General features: G+C 44.5%; 1 protein-coding gene across 1 annotated transcript in view; it reads right to left on the bottom strand.

Moving 5' to 3' along the window:
- Nucleotides 1-21,478, bottom strand: part of LOC126481581 (UDP-glycosyltransferase UGT5-like) — a 118,672-nt gene that overhangs the window by 7,959 nt on the left and 89,235 nt on the right. The window contains exons 3-4 of the mRNA XM_050105441.1: nucleotides 13,168-13,390; nucleotides 8,517-8,736 (exon numbers count right to left, since the gene is read on the bottom strand). Of these exons, the coding sequence (XP_049961398.1) occupies nucleotides 8,517-8,736; nucleotides 13,168-13,390 (443 nt within the window). The remainder of the gene's footprint in view (nucleotides 1-8,516; nucleotides 8,737-13,167; nucleotides 13,391-21,478) is intronic.

Raw genomic sequence — 21,478 nt, forward strand, 5'->3', positions numbered from 1 at the left:
AGACAGTGCTGCCAAAGCAAAGTTACTAAACACAGCCTTTCGAAATGCCTTCCCAAAAGAAGACTAAGTAAATATTCCAGAGTTCGAATCGAGAACAGGTGCCAACATGAGTAAGGTAGAAGTAAGTATCCTCCGAGTGGTAAAGCAACGTAAGTCACTTAATAAAAGCGTCTTCTGGTCCAGACTGTATACCAATTAGGTTCCTTTCAGAGTATGCTGATGCATTAGCTCCATACTTATCATAGACAACAGTTCGCTCGATGAAAGATCCGTACCCAAAGACTGGAAAGTTGCACAGGTCACACTAATATTCAAGAAAGGTGATAGGAGTAATCCACTGAATTACAGGCCCATATCGTTAACGTCGATATGCAGCAGGATTTTGGAACATATATTGTGTTACAACATTATGAATTACCTCCAAGAGAACGGTCTATTGACACACAGTCAACATGGGTTTAGAAACATCGTTCCTGCGAAACAACTAGCTCTTTATTCACGTGAAATTTTGAGTGCTATTGACAAGGGATTTCGGATCGTTTCCGTATTTTTGGATTTCCAGAAGGCTTTTGACACAAACGGCTCGTAGTAAAATTGCGTGCTTATGGAATATCGTTTCAGGTATGTGACTGGACTTGTGATTTCCTGTCAGAGAGGTCACAGTTCGTAGTAATTGACGGAAAGTAATCTAGTAAAACAGAAGTAATTTCTGGCGTTCCCCAAGCTAGTGTTATAGGCCCTTTGCTGTTCCTTAACTGTATAAACGATTTGGGAAACAATCTGAGCAGCCGTCTTCGGTTGTTTGCAGATGACGCTGTCGTTTATCAACCAATAAAGTCATCAAAAGATCAAAATACACAGCAAAACGATTTAGAAAAGATACCTGAATGGTGCGGAAAGTGGCAGTTGACCCAAAATAATGAAAAGTGTGAGGTCATCCACGTGAGTGCTAAAAAGAATTTGTTAAATTCTGGTACACGATAAATCAGTCTAATCTAAAAGCCGTAAATTCAACTAAATACCTAGGTATTACAATTACCAACAACTTAAATTGGAAGAACACATAGAAAATGTTGTGGGGAAGGCTAACCAAAGACTGTGTTTTATTGGCAGGACACTTAGAAAATGTAACAGACCTACTAAGGAGACTGCCTACAATACGCTTGTCCGTCCTTTTAGCATACTGCTGCGAGGTGTGGGATCCTTACCAGATAGGACTGACTGAGTACATCGAAAAAGTTCACAGAAAGGCAGCACGTTTTGTATTATCGCGAAATATGGGAGAGAGTGTCGCAGAAATGATACAGGATTTGGGCTGGAAACTATTAAAAGAAAGGCGTTTTTCGTTGCGATGGAATCTTTTCACGAAATTCCAATCACCAGCTTTCTCCTCGGAATGCGAAAATATTTTGTTGACAACCACATACATAAGGAGGAACGATCACCACCGTAAAATAAGGGAAATCAGAGCTCCTACGGGAAGATGTGTGTTCAATCTTTCCGCACGCTATAAGACATTGGAATAATACACAATTATAAAGGTGGTTCGATGAACCTTCTGCCAGGCACTTAAATGTGATTTGCAGAGTATCCATGTAGATATAGATGTAGATTTCCTCTTTGTTCGGTACGTATTGTGTATTACCTGTCTTTCCCTATAGCTTACCCATTATTTCCTCATGATTTCGATTATCTTGCACCATTTTACGTTGTCAAACGCTAATTCCAAGTCGACAAATGCTATGTACGTGTCTTGTTCTTCAGTCTTGCTTACACTATCAAGCTCAACGTCATAATTGCCTCTCTGGTGCCTTTACCTTTCCTAAAGCCAAACTGATTGTTACCTAACACATCCTCAATTTTCTTTTCCATTCTTCTGTGCATTATTCTTGTCAGCAGCTTGGATGCATGAGCTGTAAAGCTGATTGTGCGATAATTCTCGCACATTTCGGCTCTTGCTATCTTCCGACTTGCTTGTATGATCTTCCGAAAGTCTGATGGTATATCACCGGTCTCATATGTTCTACACAGCAGTGTGTATAGTTTTGTTCTCTTACCCAATGTTTTTTGACTGTGATTGGCAGAGGGGTTACAGGACCAAACGGCGAGGTCATCAGTCCCGCGATTCCAAAGTTAGTCACAAAAGAAAGAGGGTCCGCTAGAAGTGGAGAGATCTAGCCAGGGGAGTCAAATTATAAAAATAATCATCATTAAACACACACAGTAAAGGCATAAAATGTGAGCCCAAATCCAAAAAGGGGAAAATGTAGGCTGTCATGAGGTCACAGACCAAGAAGACTGAAAAGTCCCAACCACAACCAACCTGCCCCTGCTCCGAGACTAAAGTAGAACCTTGTATCTGGAAATAAAAACCACTTTCACTGAGGTAACTGAGGACCAGTTCAACCATCCGTGGATCGCTTTCTAGTATTAAATTTAAGGAATCGGGAGGACTAGACTTAACACGAAGGACCGAAAGAAGGGGACATTCCAACAATGTGTGAGGTATCTTCTAGTTCCTTGATTGTGTGTAGATTATTACTGTTAGCAGTAGCGCACCAGATGCCACTCTACTTTTGGGCAGAGAGATCTGACGTAGATCCGCATATCCGCAGCTGGAATCACGACAGGAAATGGAGATAAGTATCTGCTTCTCTAGCCAAACGGTCAGTCAGTTCATTCCCTGGGATGCACGTATGTCTTGGGACGCAGAGAAAGAGGACTGAACAGTAGCAAGCAGAAGAGTAGAGAGGTGGTCGTGGATAGCAGGACCGAAGCGTGACGAGAGCAGCATCGGTCGATAGCCTGCAGCCTGCTCTTGGAGACTGAAGAAATTAAAACACTGTGGAGCGAGGCCTGAGAAAATGGAGGGTCCTGTGAATGCCTAAAAGCTCTGCTGTGAATACACTACATGATCTTGGCAATAAATGGTGTTCGAAGCCAGTAAGAAACGTGAAAGCGTATCCCACCTTAGCGATTGTCTTAGAAACACCAGTGTAAAAGATGGTCCCACCCAAGAACTCTGCAAGGACGGCACATACAAGATGCTGGGAAACCATAGGAATGACAGACCTTAGGACCCTGGAATAGATCAGTCCTAATCCATGGTCTCAGCACCATCCAAGGGGGGGTTTGGGAGGAAAGATAAGGAGGTGCAGTCCAGTGGGGGGAGATGGAGATGCTGACAGAGGGAAGTGAGATGCATGACAACTGGCAAACCCACCTGTGGGCGAGTGTTAGGAGGGAGAAGAGAAACGGGACTGTGCTACAACATTGAGAAGCTGGTTGCCTAAATAAAGTTCTGAATCATGGTGTACTGTGGGTCAACGACAAAAATTCATAACCCGCGTTTTGGAGGGGGGAAACGAAGCCATGGGCGGTGGCCCACGCAGAGGCCCATAGGATGGCGCCTTGGAGCTGGCACTCAGCAGATGATACCAACTGGGAGCTGCACCAAATGCGAAAATTGTCAACGTACAATGCCAGGATAACCACAGGCCCAACAGAGGTCACAAGCCCACTGATGGCAATGAGGAAGGGTATGACACTTAGCACAGAGCCCTGTGAGATACCATTCTCCTGAATCTGAGGGGGCGCTGAGTGAAGTGCCAACTTGAACCTGGAAGAGCCAGATAAAAATCGGACTGGGACCATGGAAGCCCCAGTCATGGAGGGTAACTAAAATGTGATGGGGCCAAGCCATGTCACGCACCTTATGCAGATTGAAGAAGACTGTGAGAAGGTGCCAGCAGTGAGTAAAAGCCTTTCAGATGGCTGATTCCTATCAGAGTAAACGGTCATTTGGATGATGCTTGGTTTGTGAGGGCGCTCAATTGCGCGGTTATCAGCGCCCGTACAAATTCCCAAACTTTGCTCAGTCCAATCTCTTCACTTTCATGAATGGTCAGCTGGAGATAGCCTTGCCCGGAAGCCACAGTGATATGGGGACAAAAGGCCCTGAGATTAGAGCACCAAACGTAATCTGAAGCTGATCATCCTTTCGAGCAGTTTACAAAGTAGATTAGTCAGGCTAATTGGGTGGTAGCTGTCTAGAGACGTTTGGTTTTACCTGGGCTTAAGGATGGGCATAACTATACTGTCTTGCCAATTTGACAAAAGCACGTGTGAGGCAAATGTGGTTGAAAACTCTGAGGAGCTGTTGCCTCTGGGGAACGTCCAAGTGTTATCATCTTGTTGTAGATGGAATGTGGGCCTGGGACCGTGTCTCATGAAGAGCTAAGAGCCTGCACAAATTCTCATTCAGTGAGGGATGCATCACAGGGCTCAACATTGTGTGGGATGAAACATTGAGAGGTTTGTTCAACCCTGCATTTCTGCCAGAGTAAGGTACTAGGGTACGAAGAGGATGATGATGACGTGGCAAAGTATGTCGCGAGGTGTTCAGTGCACAGAGGACCTTGGAGGTTCAGACCCTGGGCAGTTTACTGTCGCTGGCGGCCCAGAAGCCAATGGAGCATGGACCAAACCTGCGATTGAGAGGCATACGTCCTCAGGGAGGAAACATAGCGCTCCCAGCATTCCTTTTTACTCCACTTAAGGTAAAGATCCTTAGCAGGAGACACAAGTGAAGATGTTGGTCTGTGAAGTGTGTCGCTTAAATCGCTGCAACGCCCATTGGCGGTCCTGGCCAGTGACTGTGCCATCCTTGTTCCACCACAGGACCAGTCGACGACGAAGGGGACCTGTGGATAGGGGGACAGCAGTACCAGCAGCATGAAGAGTAGTGGCAGAGGTGCCTTGCACAACTATATCAATGGAATTCGAGAGGGAGGTGTCAACGTTCACAGCAGACGTATATAAAGGCCAATTGGCATTGTGGAATGCCCAACGTGTGGGCCTGTCTGCCTGGTGGCAGGAGGGGAATGATAGAATCACTGGAAAGTGGTCACTGTCACACCATTGGATGACCAGAGAAGTCACAAGAGCAGGGGGAGGAGGTCGTGAGATCGATAGCAGAGAAGGTGCCAGAAGTAGCACTGAAGTGGGTAGGGAAACCACCATTGAGGGGAGAAAAATCGAGGTCCATGATAAGTTCGTGAAGTATGATACGACTACCCATTGAAGTAATACTCTCCCACAGTGGATTGTGGGCACTGAAGTCCCCAAGGAGGAGAAATGGGGCAGAAGTTGCTGGATTAAGGTAGACAGTGCAACGTAAGGAAGTGGCCTACTTGGAGGGAGGTAGGCTTTGCAAATTGTGATTGCCAGAGTCGTGTGCACTCTAATTAACATCACTTCGAAGTTGGTACATAGGGGTCTCCAGTCACTAATGACATCTGAGTAAATCTAAGTGCAGACCCCACCAGATGCTAACCTGGAACCAGCACGGTTCCTACTGAATGACCGATTACCATGAAAGGCTGGAGAGTGGCCATCATGGAAATGTGTTTCTTGAAGAACAAGACAGAATGTGGAATAGGAGGAGACAAGACGTTGCATTTCTGGTAGGTGACTATAGTATTCGTTGCAATTCCACTGGATAATCGTGTGGCTAAAGTCCAAGGTAGACATGAAGCCAAAGAGGAGGTCAGGTTACTTGGTCACTAGTTGTCACTGACAAGGATGAAGGGACATCCATAAATAAGATATCAGAAGGCACCTCCAGGGCCACTGGGGGCGCCTTGTGTTGAGTTTTCTTGTACTACTTCTTCATGAGGTGGAGGAGGGCAGGGCACAGGGGCTCTACAGGCTTCAGCAAGATCTGGAACCTAAAGCGGGTCAGCGACCTTGGGGCACACAGATGGTGTGCCTCGTGGGCGAGTGGTGGTAAGAGTCTTCTGGCCAGAAGACGCCAGGGAGAGGGGTCCCTGGAGGGAGCCCAATCATCAGCAGATGAAGAAGGGGCACTATTCGGCTGGCGAGGGGGGAGCTCCCTAACGAGAGGTTGTGGGAACTGCAGGTGAGGGAGATGGGGATGGGGTTGGGGTAAGGACGAGGGCAGAGAAGGAAATGAACCAACAGAGGCAAAAGTTGAAGATAGTGACACTGGATGGAGTCTCTCTCACTTTTGGCGGGCCTCAGGTTAAGACAGGCGATCCAGGGACTTATTCCTGAATCATCTTTTCTCTCTTGTAAGCCGGGCAATATGGGGAGCAAGGGAAGTGGCGGTCAGCACAATTGACACACACAGGTGCTGGAACACAGGGGCTTCCTTCATGGAGTCGCGGTCACCATACGAGGGGTCCGCCATACTGTGGGAAGACATATGCCCAAAACTCTTGTTCTAATTTAACCAAAAAATTTGGTTTAACATGGATCTATGTTTAACATTCATTGCAAGCAATATTCCTCTTCACAAACTTACGTACACTATCCTCAAAGGCTTCCTGCGCAAATATTGCTTAAATCAAAATATACCAGTTGACTCAACATTGCGTGAAAATTACACACCGGCAATTTACGTGAATGCTCTAGAAGAAACACGCAATGAACTCAAGGGCAGCATTATCTGGATTTCAGATGACGAGACTACAGACACTGTAGTAGTTACATTGCAAATTTAATTGTTGGTGCTTTAAAAGAAGAGCCTCCTTTCTATTTTGCGGCCTGCAAAGAACGTAATCATTCTACGATTGCCAGATTTGTGACTGAGGGTAGAAGAAAAATATTTCCAGAATCTTCTGCAGATGAAAAGGTGCTTATTTGAGATGCTACTCGCAATATGGTGAAAGCAGGAAAATCTCTGAGCATTTTATCTCAATTAGGTTCATGTGACGTGCTTTGCTCATGGAGTACATCGCCTCGATGAAGAAATACGTTCCAAGTCTGTGAATGAACTGATTTCATCCACAAAAAGTGCTTCTGAAGGCTCCTGCTCGCATCAAGACCCACAAAGAAAAGCTACCTAATGTGCCTTTACCTCCCGAACCAGTGTCAACTGAGTATGTGGGCCGAAGGTGTGTTGTTTTACAATGAACATTTCGAGGTCATTAGAGGCGTAGTAAACGACTTCGATAGTGCATAGGCTTTGGCAGTTTGCAGTGCAAGCAAGCTTTTAATGATTCCGGTGTTAAAGACATTGCTGTGATTAGCACTCATTTTTCCCATATACCTGCACGTAGTGAAAAGCTTGAAGCTCAAGGTTTGGCGTTGAATGAAACTATTCAGTTAACGAATAAAATTATCCTAGTGAACTCCTCATTGTCGGAGGTATTGCCAAGAAAACTTAAAGAAAAATTTGATTTTAACAATAACCTGGGCTTTGAACCCTTGTGCCAAACAGTTTTGTTAATGGGATGGGTGAACTTTTACCAGAAATAGTAAGTGCCAACATAGGACCCAAATTCAAATACTGCCCAGTTACCTCAGTTGATGTAGAATGGTCCTTTTCTGCTTATAAAAGCGTTCTTGAGTTATCGAAGACAGTCTCACTACCCAACATTTGGAAAGGAACTTCGACGTTTAGCTTTACAACAGTAGAAAAATGTAAAAAATTGTATATAGTGTTTTGGTTCAGTAGTATTAAAAGTTAATTATGTTAAAAAAATTCATGATTGTATGTTGTTTAAATAAAATATTACGGAGTTTTTGAGCGTGCCCCTCTGCGTGCGATACATCGCAAAATTGTTCCCTGCACATATGGATTGTTTCGCTGATACACTGTCGCATCGCATCCGCTTTTTACCAACAACAATAGCAGAGGAGGAACGATTCTTGAAACACGATATGCATCCCCATTTTGCAAAGTTTTAAAAAATAATCCCAGAAACGCCCCCTTCCAAACCTCTACCAGAAAGTATTCGAAAAATGATATCAGCCTTCTAAATGTACCGATTTTTCATATGGCCGGCGATCTTCCTCGTAACTGATATGCACAGGTTCGACTTCGAAATAATGCACGCAGTAACTAAGAAGCTTTTTATTTTTGATCTTGCACATTTCGACACTTTTCATGCATTCGCATGCATATTTTAAGGCTTTTATGATGCATATAATCCGGTCTCTACTTATAACATTGATGAAAAATCTAAAAAAGGGCAGTGAAAACGTTCAAGCTGAAAGGGATTAAAAACTATTTTCCGAAAGTCTTAATTCAGAAAAAAAGTATGGTTTATCTAAGGACGTTAGTTAACGAATTATTAGTAAGTCAAACTGTAGTTTAGTCCAAAAATAAATGATACATGACATGACTAAACACGTTTTTTACTATGTAAATCTCCAGGAACTATCAGTGTCACACGGAATCAATCTGAGTATTAATTCTGCATTACTATAAAAATAATATAAATAAAAACAAGTGTCTCCTGTTTTATCTGATTCAGTTAATTAACCCTGTCATTGAAAGTAGCTGTCAACATCACAAGTTACTTCTATGGCATGTCTGTGACTTTGCTAACAATCTACAACGTCGAAAGTCAATTCGAAACGTCTCACTAAAAGTAAACCTACACAATATCGTGAAAGAGGTATCGAATTATTTTCCTTACTTTTCATTTCAGTATTAAGCAAAATACTGCTACACAAAGAAAAACACAAAAATATTAACTTTTACTCACCCTGGGTCGTTAATCACCTCACGTATGTTCTGCAACAGCGACTGTTTAGATATCTCGTGAAAGCGGAGCAGACGGCCGACGCCCCTCCTCACACACATCATCACGTTAGAAGGCTGATCGCCCCACAGCGGAATGCCTATCATAGGTAGGCCATTGTAAATGGCTTCTATTGTTCCCATCAGACCTCCGTGAGAAATGTACAGTCGCATTTTGGGATGACCTGTGAAAAAAAAAATACGGCATTTACTTTAAAGGGTGAAACTTCCGATGTTTTGTCTCATTACGTAACTATGGAAGGAACAGTGTCGTGACTATACACCAGTTCACAATGCGAGATTAATGCAGAACATTCTTAAAGTTTGTGCGTTTGAGTAGGGTAACCATTAAAGGAAATGGTACAGCTGGAAGCAATGAGCTACCTTTGGTTAGGTGATTCATGCATTATAGCCAAGGCAATTCTTTAAATGTAGAATGTGTGTAACTTTCTCATTTATGACAGTTATCAGTTCGTTTACAAGTTTTTAATGCAAAATTTATACGAAGTAAAATCTCATTTAGCTTTTGGGACTGTGCTGAAAAACTTACTACTGAACATATAACTTTTGTGTGGGAAAAGTTGAAATTTGAGGCTTTAAGGAGGTTTAGAAGAGGAAGTACTTAGCAGTGTTTGGTCATTTAACATTTAATTATATTAAATTAGAGCTGTGTACCAGATGTGAGACCTTAATTTCTCAGTGCGTATACAATGCTCAGATAATTTAGGGGAATGCAGCCGGGTGAAGCCAGCGACAACCGCCGATATTTCGACAGGAGCACACCCTGTCATTTTCATTTTCAACGCAAAACTGCAGCAAGTAAGCGCTGTGCAATCGAATTGAAAACCTCCGTTTTCCCAGAAACTCCTGAAAGATAGTCCACTGCAAACTCTAGCGCCATCACAAACTGTAGACGACCGAGGTAAAAAATAATCGATAGTGAAATTAATAATCAACAGGCGAGGTAGCATAAACACTTTCTCTGACAAGCGAGAGAGCAGGAGTCCATTCAGAACTCAAAAATCATCATCTATTTATTGAGTTACTTGCTAATTTCATTTTGACAGCTTCCTTAACAATACTGTCCCAATAGCTAGAAGTGCATGCCAGAATCTCCGTGTTTCCACAGGACGACTTGGGTCAAGACAATGTTCTGAATGGTGGATTTAGTCGGCTGTTTTAAGCTTGTGTGCTGCCTATGCTCAGCACACCGGTTCTCCACAATCCTTATATACCAATACATGACATGACACACACACACACACACACACACACACACACACACACACACACACACACACACACACGAAAACTAAAAGGACCCTGATCGCCAAAGATGACTTCGATATGGGGTAACTCAGCTGACAAACTCTTAGGGTACGAGATATCATGGACCCTGTGAACCAAGGTACGGAAAGTACCCCTTCATGTTGAGTTGGAGCAGCGTGGGATTAGCCGAGCGATCTGAGGCGCTGCAGTTATGGACTGTACTGCTGGTCCCGGCGGAGGTTCGAGTCCTCCCTCGGGCATGGGTGTGTGTGTTTGTCCTTAGGATAATTTAGGTTAAGTAGTGTGTAAGCTTAGGGACTGATGACCTTAGCAGTTAAGTCCCATAAGATTTCACACACATTATTGAACTTTTTTTGTTGTTGTGCTGGATGGTGACTGCTGTCAGCCTACAGATGCTAATCAGTATGAGCAGGCTTCCCATAACAGGATGTCCCAACGTACCTTCCGCGCTCCTCCTGACCAACACGTCAAGGTAGGGAAGACAGTCATCCTTTTCCACATTCATCGTGAAAGGAATATTCGGGTGGGTTGAATTCACGTGTTCTTAGAAGTCATTCAAATTCACACTGCCATAAGGTTAAACAACGAAAAAAATCGTCTAACTATCTGAAAAAAAATCACGCAGGTTTCAAAGGAGTCGACAGCAAGGCATGATCTTCGAAATCTTCCATGAACAAAGCGGCAAGAGTATGTGAGAACCCGCTTCCCATCCCAACTCCATCTGTCTGCTCGCAATGTCACTGAATAAAACGTGGTAGTCAACATGTCTAAATGGGTTCTTTAGATCAGCACCTAACCTCGGTCAACCGTAAGTAATCAGACACACAAGAGAGGCCACATCAAAACTTTCTAGGATATCAGTCATTGAAACTAATTCCCTCTAACCGGCGTACGCGTTGCTGCAAGGTGTGTTCCCGTTTAAATATTGGGGTTGTCGACGTCGTCACCCAGCTGCATTCTCTTAAGTTATTTGAACTGTGTGTCAGATGTTTGATTTCCAGTGTTTCCAGAAGATAAGCACGAGAATCCTCAAATGTGGCTGCACAGAAGAGCTGAAGATCAGGTGGATGGGTATTATAACTGAAGAGGTACTGTATTTAATGTAGAGAAAAGAGCTTGGTTGGAACCAAGAATCGTTAATTTTGTAATGGAGGTAAGTGTGTAGGTTCGTCAGCTCTGCTGCACGGAAGACTCCATCTCCTGTAAGTTGGTATCCATAAAGATTAACTACTTCCAGTTAGGATGACACCTGCATGGAAAGCTTTCTCTGCTGCTTTTCAGGCACTACATCCTGTTTGCCATCTTTCGTGACGAGTAACGTTCCATCTTTGATTAAGCGTCATTCACTGTACACAGTAACACACACCACCATGCACACGTCACAAGCTGTCTGGTGCAATGGACAACCGACACAGGGGTAGTGGTGTGCGTGCGGCACAGGTTAATGCGCCGATGCGATGCATGCGGTCATCACACGAAATACGTGTTATGCGCTAAGCTGTGTACAGTACGTCTGTCTGGTGGTCAGGGATGTGGGCTATTTATCACCCACTACCTGTTCCAGTGTGCAATAGATACCCGAACTCTATGCGAGTGTGTGGAAGAACTGAATGCACCGTTGTAATACATGCATTGAGACTAGTCCTCATAGCTTGGACAATCACTATGAGCTATGTTATGCAGTTGTCGCTTTGTATATCCATAACACAAACATGCATCTGTACCCCATCTCAATATAATCGGTTGTGGACCCAAAAGCTTTTAACACCCTGTATAACTGGAAAGTAGAAGACTTGCGCTATCTGCCGAGTGCTTCAGAAAGTTTAACTCACGGTGCCCCATCACCTTCACATGAAGTTAGTATCGCGGTATTGTGGATGTCATGAAATTAGGCATCCTTACCCTGTCAGTAATCAAACGCAAAATATAAGAGCACTGTTTGTTATACCTTAACGTACAGTGAATATCTGAGTATTCTGAACTTCATTTTAATCTACAGTCGTAAATAAGGTGGGGAGGGAGGAGGGGGGGGGGCAACCGCAAGGCAACTATTTCCTCTCTAACCCTTTCCCCATCCCAAACCATCCTCCGCCCGAAGAATCTGAAGCCTTTAGCGTAGCGAAGACTCCTAACGGCGCATAATTTTAGTGGATGCACTGGTGGCGCACGCTCAGGCATTCAGTGACTGACTTACAGTCTTATTCTTACGGGTTATTTACAAGGTACCATGCGTGTTTAAGGAATTTCCTGTATGCTATTTACCCCTCACCCACTGTGGTATGTCGCATGTTGATAGCTATATGACCACTAGTAAGACGACCGAGGGAGATAACGTAACGTCTGAGACGCTGGACTTAGGTGTGAAGCTCAACTTCACTCTCTGCCTTCTCGAGTTGGATTCTAGTTCCTCTTAAACAATTCAGGAGAGTGACAAAATAGTTCCTTCTAGAAATCCGATACCGGCAACTTCCCTATGCAGTACAAAATGTTTACCTTCTACATTCCACGAAGTCCATGTCACTGTTCTTCCAAACTTTTTCTTCCAAGAAAACGTTGCTAATTTTGAAAATATCGGACGTGGTAGTAATAGATTTAATTCTTCGTAGTCTGTTGCCACTTACAGCACTGACCTAGAGACTGTGTGCGGACAAATACAACAGTCTGGCAAGAGAAGCAATTTTGAAACTGTGTTTCGGTGCCAGTGAGCCCAATTTTCCTGATATTGTCCGACATGATTAAGACATCGTTTCATCGCTGAAGTAATAATCGGTGTCCTAGTCTGACTTATCTTTCTGAATAACTGTTGAAAAAGTGGAAAGATGGAGGATTGGTGGTGGTGGTGGTGGTGGTGGTGGTGGTGGTGGTGGTGAAGGGGGGGGGGGTGGATAAGTATACTACTACTTTTAGCTACAGTCAACTTCAGGGCGAAAGCGGCACCACCCATGTTACAAACCCCTTTTCTGAATCCCTGTAAGTTAACAGATTTTTTGTCCCTAGCATTTTGTCCATCCATTCCAACATAAGGTTCAAATAATACCGCGTCCAGTAGCGCCGCAGTTCTTTAATGTCTTGTGCTAGGAGCATAATAAGGCAGTTTCTGATTAGTCACGGGCTCTATCAACGAATTCTGTCTAGGAATACAAAGCTATCAGCGAGTGCAGCTTCGAGCGAGGGAGAAACCTTTGCGCTAGATGGCGAACTTTAAGGCCTATGTCTTGTCCATTTCATGTACTGTGAATTGTGGTAAGTCGTATGGACTATTGTTGCGTTCACGAATTTAAAAACATCTCCCCAATGTAAGAAACGTGAGTGCAATATTTGCGTACTTAGTATGTCATACTGAGGCAGCCACTTGCGCACCATCATATTGGGTGGTTTTCCTGGCAACTCATCATCCTCCCACTTCCACAGTACTCGTTGAGGTAGTTCTGCAAACGCTTCCACTATGGCCTTTCGTTTCTCTACTGGCAAATCCTTTGCTAATATTGTCGAACCGAATGTAAATAGAATTACTCCATGTTCTGCTCCGTTCATGAATTCCTGGACGTCCTGCGAACAAAGAAACATTCTATGAGAGATTTTACTGGCGAAAGCTTCTGAAAAAATACAATTCCAGATTGTTATTGCTATTCTCAGTCGCAAATATTCTGTTTCAGATACCACTGTACTGAGGACTGAACAATATTTAACAGCTTTCATTACCCCACATGTGTCTAATCCACACACTGCTCATCCACTTTACACCCAGAGCAATTTGTTGGTCATTTGTGGAGTGACAACTTGTCCACAACAATTTCAAGTTTTCATACAATGTAATGCACGGCTATGAAGTGTTCCTCAATAACCCTGATGGAATGTTAGAATTAGCTACTTTAACCAAAACATCTCACCAACATGCTAATGCGGTTTTAACTAACAATTTCGAAATGATAATATTAAACAAACAATGTAGAATAAGTCAGGCCAACTGCTTATGAAAAACTCTTGCTCTGTATAAAAATAAATCACCTTATTCACTCATTTTATTCTAAACCCACACTAAGTCTTTCACCACCTGATTACAACTAATTACATTATTTCATTGAAAACATCTGTAGATAACCACACCGCAGCATATAAATGCCGCATGTTAACTTTATGGCAAAATACTGTCCACTTTGTGTGTTTTTTTTACTAAAAACTCGTTTCTGTGTTCTGCCACATTTGAAATGAGTGAAGTTATGAATATTTCACTTTCATTGTGAGCATGAGCTTAAGTGGGTGCTTTACATATAATCCATTTTTTTCCAAAATTAAAATATACTGCTCTTTTCTAGAATTTCATGTTTAAAGAAAAATTCTACGTTAGCTGCATTTAGTTCCCAACAATGTATGACGTAACATGAACCTACCGAAAACTCAGTGACTCCTAATTTTCACTGCTAACTATTCTAATTTCGCATAGTAGCGCACTTAATGCCGAAATATCATAGCTATGACCATTAAAGCAATGATAGGCAGGTCATTATGAAGCTGAAAAATGAGTCTATGAGGTGTGAGTAGCACTTAAAGGCTGAGTAACACTGCAGAGCAGCCGTCAATGCACTCCACCGTTCCCTAAATTTAGCGACACAGGCGTGGTTGCTGGAATGTAATAGATGAAGTGCACGTTTAACAAATGGACCGTGTCTACTCATCATCACCTCTTTTGTAGTGTATATGCAGGCCTTTTCCAGAAATGAAAGTGACAGAATTGGGAACACCAGCTACCACAGCATATAAGAAAATGTAGCGTGTATGGCATGGCTGAGGCGAGATTTGAGCCATTTAGTTAGTCTCGTTCCCACGTTGCGAGTGGTGGAGCGCAAACAATAAAAAAAAAAAAAAAAGGTAATTCGAGGGTCGTGAGATGGAGACCTAGGTGGAAAATATTTTCCATTTGTATGTTACTTACAATGCAAATAAACTGGAATAACGCTCAATATATTGTTTTATTAAAATGTTCATAGCACACGACTGATTTTCAGATGACGTGAAATTTTGATCCTCGCAGAGCAAGCTGTCAAAACAGTGACAACTTTGGGAAAGCAATGGACGGATGACAGTCGAACGATGCGGTGAGCTTAAACTGCATGTGGCCACGGCATGAGTACACTGCATTTTCCGGATGGCTGTACGTCATCTCCAGTGTCGACACGTCGCTACAGCACTTAAGGGAATTGTTCCCGTGTCTCGGTCCGATTCCATCCGCTGGAGGCCGGACTGCCGACATGCAAGTGATTGTATATATGTCCACTGTTCCCAAATCCTGAACGTCCCTACTGTAATATACTAGTATTCGCCATTGTTTGCGCGATGAGTGGCGAACTGACGTGTACATGGGTTATGCCAGCTTCAACCTCGCCAGCAGTGATTGAGTACATGTTAGTGCTACCGCATAGGGCAATCTGCATTATTGAGCGGCATTGCGAACAAATGACAAGCTATATCAGGGAGGTTGCTGAGATCTAGACGTAGTCTCTGGTTAAGGCAACTCCTTATGTGCTATTTCTATAGCTCGCTGTCGGGCCACTTGCAAAGATTTAAGGTTTTCTTCGAAGACGAAGAAGAACGGACGGACATGTGCTTCCCTGACTGGAGCGTCTCACACATTAACGTCATTGAGTTAGTATATTTGAAGGTATAGAGTACTACAATTTCCATCAACTGGACTAATTAGAAGAAACAGTCAAAACATTCAATGAATTATTCTCTAATGTTAATAGAAAGTTTCACACGGAGGTAAACTCAGCGCTAAATGTTCCTTCGCCCAGGACAATCACGTCCACTAGTGTACAGTCGCGCACGATTATTGTGTTAAGTTTGTGCTGCAGCCTCACAGGACTTTTCACAAAAGCGTCCCGTTTTCTGTTTTTCTTCACAGCTAATACACTTGACACAAATTCCGACAAACTCACTTGTTTGGTAGTTACTGTATCGCTAGAGACGCACTTTTTTCCTAACCAGGTCACCACGACATTAAGCACAATGTTTCTGCCTACTTTTGAACAGTTTTCCGCTCGTACGTTTTACAACACAACCAGCTTCAGTTTCATAGCACATACGAAAGATAATACTACACGAGCACGACAAAGAAATCGACTGTCCAGTGAGATCTGAAAGAAGAACTTCGTAAGTTAAACATTTAATACTGTGATTGGCGGAAAAATATAAGACTTTCGATGCTTTAGCACGTAAATTTTGCTAGAATAGTGGGTTTCAATCTGGAAGTAATTACCTCCTGAGGAGCAACTTAAAATTTCTGAGGGGTAAAAACAAAACGAGTTCGATCAAGATTTAGTGACCACTATCACAAATCAGTTTGATATCCACTACTGAATGAAACCCTCCTCTATATACTTCCATGAAATGTTATCTTCGGCGACACGAATCAGTGTCGCTCCTGCATATCTTATGCCATCCGCCTGTATTAGTTAATCTTCCCAGTCTTATTTTTCTTGAAATCCACAGAACAAATTCCTTTGGTCACCAAACACCCATCTCAGTACTATCCAGTCCGCTACTTTTTTCGCCTCTGTGATACAGTGAGGTGACAAATGTCATGAGAAACCTTTTGTCCGGCTTAGTGTAGCAGCTCGACGTGCCGTGGACGCAAGTCGTTGGAAGTCTCCTGCAGAAATATTGAGTAATGCTGCCTCTATAGCTGTCCATAATTGCTAAAGTGTTGCCAGTGCAGTATTTTGAACACGAACTGGCCTCTCGATTTTATCCTACGTATGTTCGATGGGACTGATTTGGCTGAATGATTCGATCGAATTGTTCCGAATGTTCTTCAAACTAGTGGCGAACAGCTGTGGCTGGGAGACATGGCGCACAGTAATACATAAAAATTCTTTGTCTGGGAATATGAAGTCCGTGAATAGGCTATGGATGGTCTGCAAGTAGCCGAAAATAACCACTTCCAGTCAATGATCGGTTTAGTTAGACCGAAGGACGCAATCCATACTGTGTAAACGAAGTCCTCGCCACAATGGAGTCACCATCAACTTCCACAGAGCCTTGTTGATAACTTTGGTCTATGGCTTCTTGTAGTCTGCGCCACACTAACCCTGCCATCAGCTATTACCAACTGAAACCTGGACTCATCTGACCAGTTCTTGGTTTTCCCGTCGTCTAGGATCAAATCGATGAGGTCACGAGACAAAGAGACGCTGCAGGGGACGACGTGCCATTAGGAAAGGCACTCGAGTCGGTCGTCTTCAGGCGTAGCCCGTTTACTCTGAATTCCGCCGCACTGTCCTAATGGATACCTTCTTCGCACTTCCCACACATTTCTGCGATTGTTTCACCCAGTGATGCTTGTCTGTTGGCACTGACTGCGCAAACGGCTTTTCTCTCGGTCGGCAAGAGAGGGCCGTGAACCACTGCACTGTTTAAGGTGAGAGGTGGTGCCTGAAATTTAGTATTACCGGCTCACTGTGGCACTGTGTATCTCCAAATACCGAATTCCCCGAAGATGTACGAAGTGGAATGTCCCAGGCGACTACCTCCAAGTACCATAACCATGCCCAAAGTCTGCTAATTCCCGTCGTGCTGCCACATCCGCGTCAGTAACTTGTTTAAATGAATGACCTGAGTACAAATGACAGCTCCGCCAATGCATTGCACCTATATACCCTGCCGAGTTTTAATACCGCACCTTCTGGCACCCACCCACTACATTTGGTGTCGGAAGAGGGACGCCTTCTGTCCAGTACGACGTTCGAGCCCCCCGCCTGCAGTACAGTCACAAGATGTGGTGAGTGTTGTCAAAATTGTTCTTGTGAGTGTTGGACGTTTTCTTTCTTTTTGTTTGTGTTTTGAGTATGATGTGTCGAAAGCCACACTGTAGATTTTTTGCATGGACATGCTATTTTTCACAAGCTGCGACATCGTCGCGAAGAACACAGTGACCCGTATATGTAAGGGTTTCCTTTAATTTACGTCTACGGTAACGATATTTTTTTGTTTTTGTTTAATAGATTACCGGTTTCGGTCTTTAATGACCATCATCAGATCTGTTTCATAAAGACAAAGTCCTAATGTACTGCAGCCATAGTGGCATCGTCAACAGTTAAATTGGGAATCAGCACCAGCTCGTCAAATACATATAAATCACATCACATGCACGAGTCATGTTGTCAGTAATACTATGGCTGCAGTACATTAGGACTTTGTCTTTATGAAACAGATCTGGTGGTCTGTTAAAAAAAATTGTGACCATAGACGTAATTTAAAGGAAAGCATACTATTTTTTGTTAGAGTAAGTGTTAGTGTATTTGAGGCAGTAAGATTTTTCGTGGCATTTGATTACTTTCGTATTGGTTTATGATACTGAGTAGGACGATACGGAGGTGTAGGAAGTCAGATTGCTCTTGTACTTAATCCCGAAACAAAACGAGTAACTGGAAACGATAGCAACACAGTGGCAGAGTCAAGGACGCAGGGTGTGTCGGAACCAGAAGCGGTACGGATTTTGTTGGAAAAAGCAGCACAATTGATAGCAGGCAACACGCAGTTGAGAAATGAATTAACATCTAGAAGTGAGCGGGTTGGTTGGTTGGTTGGTTGTTTGAGGTTAAAGGGACCAAACAGCAAGGTCATCAGTCCCTTGTTTCAAATAGACTCCATTCTGCGAACGGGACATCTCAGTATAGTCAGAAAAAATAAAACGGATAAAGGGGAAACGTAAAAGGGCAGTCACGTTGTCATTAGTAAAAACAAATGAGGGAAGTTGGCAAGAGAACGAACCCAACACTATGCTGAAACAGCATAGGCAAGACCACCTGTGACTTAAAAGGTACAACTGCTATAATGCAGAAAGTACGTATGGGAATAGAAAAACTAACCAAGCCTTAAAAAGAAGGGGTAAAAACAGAGTAAAAGGGAAAGAAAAGAGGATTCTGGTCAGGGAGGTGAATCGGGAATCTCTGAACACTGCCTACAGTGGGAGACACCCAAACACTCACCGCCCTGCCCCAACACCAGAGGGAGATTAAAAACTTTAAAACTGAGAATAAAAACCACTCTCCCGGAGGAAACCTAGAACCAGAGAGACCATCCGGGAATCGTCAGCCAACATCAAAGGTAAAGTGTGGGGGAGTCTGTACTTAGCACGCAGAGCCAAAAGAAGGGGGCATTCAACCAAAATGTGGGCCACTGACTGGAAGGCTCCACAACCACATAGCGGGGGTGGCTCATCACGCAAAAGGAAACCATGGGTCAGCCTGGTATGGCCAATGTGGAGACGACACAGTGTGGTCGAGTCCTTGCGGGAGAGGCGAAAGGAAGAACGCCATGGGCCTGGATTCACCTTAATGGCACGAAGTTTATTAGACAGTGGAGTAGCCTCCCAAGAATTGGCCCATGACTGTGCAAAGTGGGATTTGATGTGAAGCCGTAAATCCGCTGCAGGAGGGGTTACGGAAAACGGGGGGTAAGTAACTGCTCCCCCAGCCAAACGATCAGCGAGCTCATTACCCGGGATACCCACATGGCCCGGGACCCATAGGAAGTCAATGGAACAAGCAGCACGGTGAAGATCAGCGAGATGGTCATGGATGGCAGAGACAAAGGGATGGCGCGAAAAACACCGGTCAATAGCAAGAAGGCCACTCATCGAGTCCGTACATAACAAAACGCAGTTGTGTTGGGATTGTTTAATAAAGGTAAGGGCCCGGGAAATTGCCATCAATTCCGCAGTAAACACCCCACATGAGGGTGGCAGTAGATGATTTTCCGTTCCAACAAAGGACGTGAAGGCATACCCAACATGATCAGCAGATTTAGAGCCATCAGTGTAAAAAACAACAGCATCCCGAAACTCCCATAAAATTTGGCGGAAAAAGGAACGGAACACCACCGGGGGGATGGAATCTTTCGGACCGCGGCGGAGATCCATCCGAATTCGAGGCCGAGGAACTAACCAAGGAGGGGTGGAGGGGAGGGAGCGAGGAAGACAGGACAAAGAAGGAAGCCGAAAATCACGGGTAAGAGACGCAAGGCGCAGCCCAACCGGTAAACCCGCCCGAGGGCGGGAGTCAGGCGGGCGACGTCCATGGTCTGGGAATGGGATAGAATAGGAAGGATGAGCGGGAGAAGAACGGATAGTAAGGGCATAAGACACCAGAAGCTGGGACCGCCGAACAGAAAGGGGGGGGATCCCAGCTTCAACCAGGAGACTATCAACAGGGCTAGTAGGGAAGGCACCGGTGGCCAAACGGATACCACGATGGTGGACTGGATCCAGCACGTGCAGCGTGGAAGGAGCAGCTGAACCATAAACTTGACAACCATAGTCCAAACGTGACAGAACTAGAGCACGATAAAGACGGAGGAGGAGGGAACGGTCCGCACCCCAGGAGGAGTGGGCAAGGAAGCGAAGGACATTGAGTTTACGGAAACATCCTACCTTCAGGAGTCTGATATGGGGCAGCCAAGTGAGCTTGTTGTCGAAAAGAAGACCTAGGAAACGAAACTGTGGAACCACAGTCAATCTTTGTGCAGCGAGATAGAGCTCTGGATCAGGGTGGACCGTGGTACGGCGACAGAAGTGGACCACCCGCGATTTTAAAGGAGAGAATTGAAACCCGTGGGAGAGGGTCCATGCAGAGGCACGCCGTATAGCCACCTGGAGCTGCCGTTCTGCAGATGGCATCGAGGAGGAACTAACCCAAATGCAGAAATCATCCACATACAGGGCAGGGGCGACCAAGGGACCGACAGAGGCCACAAGTCCATCGATAGCAATGAGGAAAAGAAGGACACTCAAGACAGAACCCTGTGGGATGCCCGTCTCCTGGGTCCGTGGAGAACTAAAAGCAGTACCAACTCGAACTCTGAATGACCGATGGATCAGGAACTGGCGGATAAAAATCGGGAGTGGGCCCCGAAGACCCCACTGATGAAGGGTTAGTAAGATGTGATGGCGCCAGGCCGTGTCATAGGCCTTGCGAAGGTCAAAAAACACTGCAACCAAATGGCGGCGCTGGGAAAAAGCCTGCCGAACTGCGGATTCCAAGCGAAGCAAATGATCGATTGGAGATCGTCCCTCTCGAAAGCCACACTGGTAAGGGGACAATAGATCCCGAGATTCGAGGACCCAAGTGAGCCGACGGGCTACCAGCCGTTCAAGTAACTTACAACCAACATTGGTCAAACTAATTGGCCGATAGCTGTCAACAGATAGGGGGTTCTGACCAGGCTTAAGGACAGGAACCACAATGCTATCCCTCCACTGAGAAGGGAAGTCACCCTGGAGCCAGATACGGTTAAACACCCGAAGAAGATGGTGCCATTGTGGAGCACTGAGATGTTGAAGCAGCTGGTTATGAATGGAATCTGGGCCAGGAGCTGTATCATGAGAAGCAGATAGAGCAGAAAGAAATTCCCATTCAGTGAAAGGTTCGTTGTAAGATTCTGACTCACAAGTGGTGAAACATAAGGTGACAGCTTCAGCCTGCTGTTTTTGATGAAGGAAAGCAGCTGGATAGGAGGCCGACGCTGATGCCACTGCAAAATGGGTCGCAAGATGTTCTGCGAGAACTAATGGGTCCGTACAAATGCCATCTGGGAGGTGAAGGCCTGGGAGGGGGGACTGCCGATGGCAACCTTGGAGAG

Source organism: Schistocerca serialis, chromosome 5 (assembly GCF_023864345.2).
Source record: "Schistocerca serialis cubense isolate TAMUIC-IGC-003099 chromosome 5, iqSchSeri2.2, whole genome shotgun sequence".
Lineage (NCBI taxonomy): Eukaryota > Metazoa > Arthropoda > Insecta > Orthoptera > Acrididae > Schistocerca > Schistocerca serialis.